General features: G+C 33.7%; 1 protein-coding gene across 3 annotated transcripts; it reads right to left on the reverse strand.

Moving 5' to 3' along the window:
* Nucleotides 1-11,441, reverse strand: LOC134252033 (uncharacterized). Of its 3 annotated transcripts, none has more exons than XM_062734454.1 (4): nucleotides 11,319-11,441; nucleotides 3,486-3,835; nucleotides 2,984-3,010; nucleotides 1-1,689 (listed from the first exon to the last, which is right to left on the reverse strand). In XM_062734454.1, exons 2-4 carry the CDS (start codon nucleotides 3,769-3,771, stop codon nucleotides 641-643), a joined length of 1,362 nt encoding a protein of 453 aa, XP_062590438.1. In that variant the 5' UTR covers nucleotides 3,772-3,835; nucleotides 11,319-11,441; the 3' UTR covers nucleotides 1-640. The 3 variants fall into 3 exon arrangements, with proteins under 3 accessions (XP_062590438.1, XP_062590437.1, XP_062590439.1); XM_062734453.1 differs by lacking the exon at nucleotides 11,319-11,441 and adding an exon at nucleotides 7,989-8,304; XM_062734455.1 differs by lacking the exon at nucleotides 11,319-11,441 and adding an exon at nucleotides 4,309-4,447.
* Between the last annotated feature and the right edge of the window lie 588 nt (nucleotides 11,442-12,029).

Raw genomic sequence — 12,029 nt, forward strand, 5'->3', positions numbered from 1 at the left:
TCTCTCACTTCTTCAATAAATGCAAAGTCACCAACTACATAATGTACTAATATATTGAGTGAACATGGTTCTATTACAAATAGTTACAAAGTCTTCTGAAGAAATAGGCCTTTCAAAAAAAAAATTCAATCTGGGTGAATATAAATAAAAAAAAAGATCAAATAAAAAAATAGGGAAGGTACTTGACTGATCCCTCAAGACAATAAAGTGACTAAGATTAAGTAACATCACATGATGCAATCTGCAAAAATCAATGCAAAGCTATGATGACAATATAGTATAATGTTAGCACAGCTAAAACTTGAGTATAAATGTAAATAGATTTGGAGAAGGACTAGTGTTGATTTTTTGATACAGTGCCTGAAAACGGTAAAGTCACCAGTGTAAAAATAAGTACATTTTGGGGTCACTATAAATGTATCAGTACAAAAAAATTAAACTGTGTGAATAAATTTAAAAAAATCACTTATCCTGACCTATCAAAATACCATGTACAATCAAACCAAAATAAGCAATAATTTCAAGTACACCTTATAACACATGCATACCAGAACAATGTACACTTTAATAGCATCATCATGCATAAACTAACAAATTAGCTAAGATAAATAATTAGAGGATATGTACATTTATGGACTGTTTAAGCTAATTCCTGCTTAGCCAGGGCCAGCTCATCACTATCAATGACCACCCTCAGCTTTATCTGGTGAACCGCCAAATCCTCCAGAATATCACTGGTCACCAGAATCGACTCGAACACTCTCAGAAGGCTGCCGTCCTCCAGGTTAACACACACGTCTGTCACCTGCTTAGGAGTCATACAAATATTGCACACAACCAGAGAGTCTTCCATGTCAACATGCAGAACCAGAGTTCCCCTCTTCTGTTCAAAGTACTTAATGATGGACATGTTCATAGCATTGGTCAGAGATTTGTAGAACCTTTTCACATGTTTTTCAAATGTTGGTCCTCTGTGTTTCCACTTCAGACATTGTTCCACAGGTTTCTCCGTCTGGAGAGTGAGGTTAAGATTCTCCCTCTTCCGTTTCTGATCAATGTTTACATGATTTTCTGTGTGGTTTCCTAGATTCTCCTTGTTGGTGGAATCAAATTGTTCAGCCTTTTCAGTGTTATGGTTGAGTGAATTTTTCCTGTTCTGTACATTTTCTACACTTCTATTAAACACATGGCTATCCTTCAGTACATTAATGGCTTCAGTGGAGAGTGTGTACGAAATGAAACTTGTTCTACTACTGGACCTTATAATGGTTGGGCCTTCATGCCGTAAGTTCTTGGGGAGTTCACTCCCTTTGGGAGGTTTCACAGGGGATGGTGACCTAGTGACCTCATTTTTCACTTCATATTTGAGCTTTCTTTTAGTGGGAATAGATTTCTTTTTTGTCTTTGTTCTTCGGCAGAAACACCAACAAGATGGTGTGTCTTCATCACTCTCATCATATGCGTATTCTCTGATCTTCCAGCCCCTCGAGGACCACTCTTCTCCTATCATTGTCATGTTCTCGTAGGACTTGTGGGCCCTCCTGGGGGTGAGGACTGGATTGACCCCCTCCTTTTTCTTCCGGTCCTTTTCTGGGGTATCCCCCATTTTCTCCTCCATGTCGTCTCCTTCCTCCCACACAGGAAACATCCCGAAAATTCTGTCAACCTCCACATTGATCGTGACTTGTCCTAAAATCATTAAAAAAAACTACACAGTTAAAAACTGGAAAGAGCACTTAGAATTTAGGCTTTTTATTTCATACTAATGTATAAATAAGTATGATCTAAATCATGTTGAGATCATTTTGCATAATTACTGCTTAAAATTCAGCTCTATGAGTTTCAAACTTTATGATGTTTTGTACTAAAAGATGTCTTTGCCTTTTGTATTTCTTGGCCAAATTATGATTCTATGACCCTTCTGATCTGACTTTTGGAGAGGGTGACTATTTACATTCAAATCTTGTGCAAAATTATCTGAATTCATTTCAGTCTGAGGTTTAGGCCAGATGATATATACTTAAAATCTATTTTTTATTTTTAAAGAAAAATAGGCCACCAATATCTCAAAAGAGATCATTATTTGAAGACATATTACTGAAGGAGAAATAGGTTTAACTGTAGAGTAAAATATGATTTTGACAGCATTTTTATTAAATAATGTTTAAAAAAGCCCCAAAAAGATTTTTTTCCCAAATTTTTTAATGGACCTTGAATGAGTATGGATGTCACAGATGGTCTAGTATAAAGGTAATCTTGGTTTATAGGGCAATGATTACTTTTATCAGACACAATACGAATGACTAACTGGGGTCATCAATAAGCCAGTATAAATCAAATAGTGGACACACACACCTGTAGCTGATTACACATACAAGAAATGTAATTCACTGTTTGTATGACCTTTGCTATAAGATTGGTACTTTGTATGGCCATTGGTTTAGACTTAATAAAAGCCCCCCATTTTCTTTTTGACTGATGTGTGTTTTCTTACATATCCCTTTTTCTCCATATCAATTTTAAAGGCAAGCAATCAAACAAATGTATAATCAGACGAAAAAATCTTGGCAGTTAACATTCACCTATTCTTAAAAAATGCAGATCCTTCAAATTACATCCCGATCAATCATTTCCTAACTATCTATAATGATCATGTAAACATGACTTTCTATACAGGATGTCACAATAACGAATACATAAACAGGTTTATGGGGATCATTATAACTGTCTGTCCTACACTATAACCTATTAAGATCAGCGTTCTCACTCAGACACACTGAAGAGTGTCACTACAGTTTAAGGTTTCACTACGAAGCTGGCACACAAAATCTTTTCAAGTTCCTTTATATTTACACAATTGATAAATTTCAAAACATCATTGTGATAAGTGAATATGGTTTTATATTACACATATCAGTATTAAGCCAATTTAAGGTGGCTCTACACTTCCTTAATTAACAGCTAACTTCCTTAAGACACCCACCTTTGTATCTGTCCTTGCCAAGGTACCCTGAAATGATATGAAAACACAATCAATACAACGCTTTGCCATGTGTTGATATAGCTTTCGGTATAAAATCTGTCAGTTTCTTTCAATATTACATTAATAAATTAAAAGTAAACATGTTTGATATTGCACATTTTACAAATTCTTAAGAAAACTGGTTTCTTTTCATCCATATTCCAGAGTCCCTTCGTGTATAAATGACAAGAAAATTATTTGAAAGGACCAGGCTTTGACCAAACACTGCTTAAACAAACAAAAACCCTTTACTTGGAAAGAGTGTAAAATTTCTTTCCTATTCAATGGTGTTTTCTACTTTAGGGTTTCAAACTAAAGAATTGGTTTCAAAGTACTGAAATACCATGTTACTCCACAGTCCACAGTAAAACTTTTTCATTTTGTCAAAATTTATATGTATGTTACAGTTCATATTATAAGTATCACAAACTCTTATTTCTTCCATTTGTCAGCCTTTTCCTACCTGAACCATAAATAGGTTTGATTCTAGAGTCTTCATCTAGGGAACTAGCCAAGTGAAGCTGACCAGATTGTCGTAATGCATTAATAAACAAGGCCACAGCGGAACTCCCTGTTCCCTCCACTAACTGTAACAGGGCTGTGTTTCTCTGTACTTTATTCTTGCCATTCTCGATTTTCTCCTTCCCCTCCTTGTCTAACACTCCATGTTGGATCAAGTAGTCGTAGATAGCTTCAGCATCTAGGGATTCTATTAAATCCTCTCTCTCAGTCAGGGATAGTCTTTGCATATTACACTCGGGATGTCTGGGGGATTCTCAGCCTGTGAGCTCACAACTGGCATCCTGTGTTAACCTACAAAAATAAGATTTACCATCAATATCCTTTATAATTCACATATAAATAACAACAAAGATATTTGCAAGTATACTGTTAAGATTTCAAAGTAATTTATGCATGCCTTATAACTACATGTAATACAAAGAATGACATTGTGTCCATGCATAACATCTCTCCAGCTGTAAATACATGTAGTAACTAAAGTAACAAAAATTTGCAAGAATAAAGGACCAGGTATTGGCCCATATAAAATAAATTCCTAAAAACTTTGTTTTACGAAAAGTCATTTACCTTTGTATGTACAGATGGAATACTACATGAATAATTCACATAAAAATACACCTGTATAATATTTCATATTTATTAAGCTAAATGTTCTACGTAAAACTTGTCCTAATTTTCTATAAATAACCAGGAGAGTTTCAAACATTTAAAATTCTTTGTGGTATTACCTAAGTTTTACTTACTAACTACGAGATTAAAGTTACCTGTTCAGATATGTGATCATAAGTCTTTAAATTCAGCAAACACACAAATAAAGATAATGAAAATGTCACAATAATGCCATAATCAAATATACATACAGGTTAGGAATAAGTATGTCCAAACCTGCAGTTAAACACATGGTGCATTTAATCTCATACAAATGTTTACTTTATCACGTGAATGTTATTGTACTTGCAAAGTCATTTAATATGAACTGATAAAGCTTTAATATTGAAAGAAATTAAAGTACAAGTGTCTATTGAACAGCTTCATCGATAAAAGCAGATGCAATTTAGAAAATCACACTTTTTCAAACATCATAAAAATTATCCTTTCAAGATAACAACATTTTATTGCTGTAATATGAGTTCACATATGAAAACATACAGGCCTGAACATAAATGTCAAAAATTTTATCCTGCTTTTATCTAAACCAAACATCCCAGAATCCAGTAGTCAAACAGCAAGGTGTTGCTTTATTTAAAGACAGAAATTCTGTAATACAATCAGCATCTACAGAAACTAAACACTAAAAGAACACAAACCTGACATAATCCAAGAATCTTTAATGATTTTCTTAATGCGCAGATCTATTTGATGCATTTTTTTTTACTATTGTGTTCACTGTGTATGCAAGGTTCCTTGTCACATATTGGTTTGAATATTGACTAAACTAATTTATGTCACAAACTAATTTATGAGGTTAAAAATGTATATACTAAAACAAGAAAAAAGTTACTATGGACCCCCCTGGTAATCGCGAATATGTATGAAATAAAAAAAGACTGAGGCAATGGTCACGAAATAGGTTTTTGACATTTTTTTTTTTTTTTTTGCTTGTCAAGATATTTCTGGGATTGGATTTTTTTCTGACTGGGGTGGACCCCCCCCCTGGAAAAAATTTCTGGATCCGCGCGCCTGTATGTGTTAAAAAAATAACAAGAGATGAACAAGCCATTTTAAAAATAACTATGGTCACTAGCAGCTGTAAAATGTACACAGTATAATACATAGGTACTATTTAGCATATTTATAAATTGTTCAAATAATGCAATTTAATAATGGTGTGGGTTTTTTTCTTTATATTTTGATTTTACCCTCAAGGTATCACTACTACTTCTTGTAAATATAATTCACTACATGACAGGTAACATATGCTTTTTATTAAATGTTCATAAAGATCTCATTACACACAATAAACATGAAAACATTGTGATGACAGAGAGAAGTCTTTACACCTGCCTGAAAACACATGAAAATCTTGTTATGACAACCCAACTCACATACCACAGCAGACAAAGATGCCTGGATCTGAGAGCCGAAGTTTCCCCGCTCTGACAGAAATTCCACACTATACACTCACCGAATCAAATGTGCGATTTCTCCACTGATAAATATTAATATTTGACAGGAACTTATCAACAGATCATTTGCAATCCTCGTTCATCAAACCATAGAGTCAGACCACCGTTCATTTTCAGATACATCATTCAGCTGTCGATGGAGGATGAACAGCCTGCACAATAGGTTGTATGAGGCTGCACATACCTAAACTTTCTAAATTTACTCTGGCCAAAGCACTGGGAACTCAGCTTTGACTTATGATAGCAATTTTTCATGTTAAGGCCCCAGGAGATGAAAGCAGTCACTTCAAATATAATAATTTTTATTTTGCTTCTGTTTATATCACAGAGTACACATGCATCAAAGGATAATACACAATTTATCATAGGTTTTCATTAGAAGTAGCACTGACACAATAGTTCAATCCACAACACTAAATGAGTATTGCAAAATGTGAAGTAATTTCTTCACCATTAATCGGAAATCCAATGAATTCAAATGGTATATATTCACGACACCTAAAAAGCTTCATTCCTTAAAGAAAAAAGATCTACAGCAAGATGGCAATGCAATAAATACGTGTACCTCTTTAATAGGTTCACAATACAGTTCAAAGGAACCCACCTATTTATTACTGCTTTTCTCTCCATGAAAAGACATCTATACGAGATAATATTCTGAGTTAGGATATAAGGTTGCGATTAAGCCATCAATTTAAATCTACCATTATGACAATTTGACAATACCCTTGGCAGCGGAGCAGGAGATTAGGTAGGTGTCAACATCAAATGTACAAATGAGACACACTTTGATGTTTACAAAGCATTTTTATGGGTCAGGAAATAAATTCGTTATCCAGGTCCAGCAAGGGTGTACGGTTATTTAAATACACCCTTCGGCCTTCGGCCTCAGGGTGTAAAGTAAACGTACACCCTTGATTGAACCTGGATAACTAATAATATCAATGTCAGAAATCTGACCAGCAAATTAGATCAAAGGACACATACCCCTGGCTATTAGAGGCCTTTTCTATGCAACACAACCATATATCAAGTGTATTTAATCAAACTGAAAGGGGGTATTCATCTGTATGCAAGATCATGAAAAATAATTCTCAAGTGTTTTTTTAAAATGAGGTTTTACTGTGTAAAAAAAAATTTCCGCGTTCCTTGTCATTCATATGCTGTCAATAAGAAATTAAACACAGATTGTGGCCTATGACTTCCTCCCTTATTTCTGATATGTGTTCCAAATTGTTTTAAACAAAATTCCTGACATTTAACAAATTGTCATGTAAGATAACACACCATAACCATCAGCCTGAGAAACATTTGGTATGCATCACTTACACAGCTACACCGAGATGGGCACCATGACTTCTAACCAAGGCAGAATATTTTCCCTGGAAATACATCTTCCTATTATCTCTTTGTACAAGAATAATAGAACCTGCATCAGATAAAAGTCTGACAGCGGGTGGGAAGGAATATATGGCATGTTTGTAACATGCCCACAGAAATAAAGGCATATCAGTGCAGTATATAGATACTGACTGCAACATTGTCTAATCAATACACAAGTCTGGTGAGATCATAGGCAAATTAAGGTTTACAAACAAAGTTACATGAACATTAGATTTCCCCCTGGCTTCTGTACAGATAAAAACCCCTCCTCTTCCCTATGTAGCTTAACTGAACCATGCACCCTGGAGCCAGGAGCAGATGCTATCTAAAGGCCAATCACTTTACTACCATCTTCCAACAAAATGCTTCAATTTTCCTCAAAATGCCTAAGTTTTAGACAGATATTATGACAGATGGGTTCATGTTTATGCATTCATTTACTATGGTATTTTGAGTGTTTCAAGAAAATAATGTGGTATTTTTCCATCATTAGCTTTTACTTCTAACATGTGTCATCGTTATCAAAGAGAGCTTGTCTTGTAAAGAAGTATTCCAACTGACTTAAATTAATATCTGTTCATTAATTTCACCCCATTGTAACCTCAGAGATAATCTTTTAAAGCTATCTAGCCTAGCTTAAATTAAGTTTATCAAGTCCCATTATCATTAAGAATTACACCCTCCTTAGCTCCTAATCTTGTGTGCCTCCAAAAGAGGATTAATGATTCAAAAAAAAGAGAGATACAGCTTTATCCACAAGACATTAAAATATAATTGACAGTCTCACAGCTGTTACCATTTAATGCATTAATCTACTAAATTTAAAGTCTCTCTTTGCCCACCAAAATTGAAGCTAACCTAAGCTATACAATTCTAATAGGACCCTACTGAGGCTACTGCATATCTTTGGTTTGACCACTAAAAAAGAAACTCACCAGATAGAACTTGCACGACTCTTCAGTGGCTGTGTTCTATGGAAAATGTTTGCATGTCAATTCCCGGGCTTTCTGCCACTAAATGCAGAATTCAGAGCCATTAAGAAGACATGTAACAAAATCAATACCTGGTCGTATCTCAAGAATGCTGTGCCTGACATTCACGTAAACAAATGTGATTTCAAACACCAAATATTATCTCCATCTATACCATACCACACCGAAAACCAATTCCTTGAAATATTGATAAGGCATTACATAACACAATACTAAAAACTTTAACAGATCTTGATTTCTTCTTAGCATCTGCAGCCTGAAGAAATATTTGCCATCATTAATATTTACAAAAATGATGCAGTGAGTTTCAAAATTCCATGTTGAAATGATAAATCATCCTTTTTTCCAACCAAAAATTTGTTTTCAAGCATGTTGCACTTTATAAAAATGAGCAATTAATGGAAATAAACATTTTCTGAATCACTTAAGAGTAAGTTTTTGCAGTGAACAACTATGATCATTTTTACCTTTTTTTTGTAAAGTAAGCACTACTGTCTTCAATACAACATCTTAGTAGTATCACTAGTATGCCTTTCATATTGAAACCCCTTGTATCCCAGTTTGAACTGAATTCGACCCCCGCCTTTCCCCTTAAAAAAAGTCATAATGCTGAACATGTATAAGTAAAATGAAACACATTTTATCTGTTTTCTTTCATTGTGTTGGCATGTGCTTGTTTAACATTGTTTTTTTTCCTCTTGCTACAGTGGTACACTTGATTTATGATCTGCAAATTGCAAATTCACAAAACTTTTGTTTCTCATTACAAGGTAAATATTTTGATTTTGCACAATAGATGACAAATAATTTATAAATAATTATGCTATATGCATGAAGTAGCTTGCATTGTCATCTACATTTCATTTTGTTTGCTAAATATTTCAAAAGAATTTTATTATCGGTACCATAAGTTTTAATGTAAAAATCCTAACACATGTATTCATGGGTGAAGATGAGCAAAATTAGGAACACTGAAAATAGAAAACTGGCACCCACACTGAGATTTGCAACTTTTTTCTTTTTCCCTGGGTTCAAGAAACTGTCTTTGATTTTTTTGTCCCCCGCTTGAAAAGTGGGGGATATTAATTTGGGTCTGTCCGTCCGTCTGTCCGTCCGTCTTTCTGTCTGTCTGTAACGCTTTCGTTTCCACACGATATCTCAAGAACCCTTTGAGCTTTTGCAATGAAATTTAGCATAGCAACTCCCTTTGGCCTAAGGAAGACCCCTATTGATTTTGAGGTCAAAAGGTCAAAGGTCAAGGTCATAAATAAGCAAATTCTGTCTGTTAAAACACTTTCGTTTCCACACGATATCTCTAGAACCATTTGAGCTATTGCAATGAAATTTAACATAACAACTCCCTGTGGCCTAAGGAAGACCCCTATTGATTTTGAGGTCAAAAGGTCAAAGTTCAAGGTCGTAAATTTATACATTCTGTCTGTGTGTAACACTATCATTTCCGGGCGATATTTCAAGAAGATTTTGAGCTTATGCAATGTAATTTTATACCAAAAATCCCTAGGATCTCTTTCACCCCTCTCAAAGTGCCCCGCTCCGTTTGTTTTACTAGTATTTATCGTATTACCTGTTGCTATTTTTAGCACAGGGGCATGCGGAGAGTTATTGCGTATAAAACAGGTTCTCAGCGGACTTTATGTTCTTATTACATCTATTAGAACTGTTTAATAAAGGCTAAATAAATCAAACACCATGAATTGTGTAAAATTTTGATTATACCAAACATGAATATATACATGTATGTGACTTCACTTCTGCATATATTTGTCTTCATTTAAAGCGATTCCGTGGTTCAGAGGTATGTCTCCCGCTTCACATGTTAGAGGTCCCGGGATCGGTTCTCGGACGGATCCTTCTTCTTTTTTTTTTTTTTAACTTTTCTTTTTTTTTTAAATGATAGTATTCAGCATGTGAAAAGAATAATTTATGAGGTTATAAAATCATCATTACAGTGTGATAAATATTCAATATAAAAAGAATCTTCTATGTATACACATAATAAAGAATAAGCAATCAAATCTTTATACGCATATTGACATACATGTATTTTATTTGCGTCAGTATACATGTATACATTTAATAATTCTACTAATTCAGTCAGGGGGATCCGACTTTTTCCCTAAGCGGGGGACACGAATTCTCTGAATTAGCTTGTTTTGTTTTTTTTTAACTGCTTTTGACTTTTTATCATTTTTTCTAAGAAGAAGAATGTTCCTCATGTAAAGTAGAGGAAATTTGTGGTCAGTTTAATATAGATAAGAAATAATTTACATAGCACCATTAACCTTAGGGAACTCAATGCAGAAACTACCTGTATGGAAACCCACCTTTTCTAACAATAACCTGCTTATATGAATAAGCTCACAAGCACACTTTATTGACCTTAACATCCCCGAAAAATATCATTAGTGCCTGTATGCAATGGTCAGATGGTGATTCCAATAAGGAGTTTTTAAACACATTTTTTTTTACATTTCACTTTGATTTGAAGATACTTCATGCATATGGTCTGTACAGTATGTTAACAAAATTGAGAGAATTATTCCAACTTTACATCACTGACAATATTGTAATTCAGCTCAAAATCTAGGGAATTCCTACTGAAGTCTCCTTTCTGAATCAGAGCCTAAGCCCACTATCTCTTAACAAATATAATTTTACAAATACATAATGGAAATACTGCATCAAACAGACAGAAGTTGATTGAAATGAAATATCAAATCTCTTTCCAATTTGTTAGGCAGATTGTGTACATAAGTTAATCATTTATTGTTAAGAAAGAGCTCCTGAAATGACACAAATTATTCAACATATTGACAGGGCAGCTATGCATTATAAGAAACAACTCTGTCTCGAATTATTACCTTATTCAATTATCTAAAATTAATAAAACTGTTTATGACAAATGTCAATAAATTTTCAAAATTCAAATGCCTCTCTTGTTGAAAAGAGAAGGGGTTGATTTTTTTAATAAAATAAAATAGAATGTCTATATTCTGCTAAAGTCGGATGGTTAAAAAATGTATACGAATGCTGACTCAGAATATGAAAACAAATCACATATATGCACTGACTCGATACTTACACAGTACACTGGCAAAAACTGAAATCCACATCATGGCACATTATCATCATCATTGCCTGAGTCAGTGGTGCATTTTGATCGATAAATGCGTATCTCTGACAAATAATGCATCTCGTGAAATTTGCATATTATAAATAAATTTACATTTTCTGCGTTTAATTTGTTCTTACCTTTCTATTTTAAACATCTATAGATTCTAAGCATTACGATGAGATGTAGGGCCTATGGTTAACGGTATGTTGACATGTATTTTCGTTCTCATGGCCAATTTTGTTTCAAGGAATATGATTGGTTGATACTCTTATCTGATCTTGTTAAGTTGTTCATAAAATTGCTCGTCTTATAATGACATTTTTTAAATAAAAAAAAAGATTGAGTAACATTTTCATGCCTTACAAATTCTCAATTATTTAAGTTTGCCAATGATTTTAAAAAAAAACCCACACATTTACTTACTTTAAAATAACAGGCAAAATTGATTAAGAAAATGTTTTTCACCACTATATGTTTTTGCAAGATTTCAAGCTCAACTTGGTCCACATACTGACAGAAAAATTTTATTTCTTTGAAATGATAAAAAAGCAATAATCATAAATCAGACAAAGGCAGTTGAATCTACAATTACACCAAGTGTCTGATGATAGAGACTACCGGTAGCTCCACTGGCATGTGCTCATTATGAAAAAAAAAAGTAGACAGGTGGACAGATAAATATATTGAACCTTGTTATTCATCTAATGAACAGCAAATATTGTTGTTAAATTATTTTCATTTTAATATTTTGGATATTTATTGTCTTTATCAGTAAGTATGAAATTAATCTCTCATAATAATTGTCATAGATTATTTTATCCAGTATTGCTCTTCATCCTTCTAAGCTA

This window comes from Saccostrea cucullata, unplaced genomic scaffold (genome assembly GCF_032062105.1).
Source record: "Saccostrea cucullata isolate Sc308-1 unplaced genomic scaffold, CSIRO_AGI_Scuc_v1 ctg6, whole genome shotgun sequence".
In the NCBI taxonomy this organism is placed as follows: Eukaryota; Metazoa; Mollusca; class Bivalvia; order Ostreida; family Ostreidae; genus Saccostrea; species Saccostrea cuccullata.

What these genes read in the sequence shown, in the direction of transcription:
- LOC134252033 (XM_062734454.1), bottom strand. Translation starts at nt 3,771, where the DNA reads ATGCAAAGACTATCCCTGACTGAGAGAGAGGATTTAATAGAATCCCTA. An exon ending in CAAACCTATTTATGGTTCAG is followed by an intron (nt 3,011 to 3,485) that starts GTAGGAAAAGGC and finishes ATATCATTTCAG; the next exon opens with GGTACCTTGGCAAGGACAGA. An exon ending in TGGCAAGGACAGATACAAAG is followed by an intron (nt 1,690 to 2,983) that starts GTGGGTGTCTTA and finishes TAATGATTTTAG; the next exon opens with GACAAGTCACGATCAATGTG.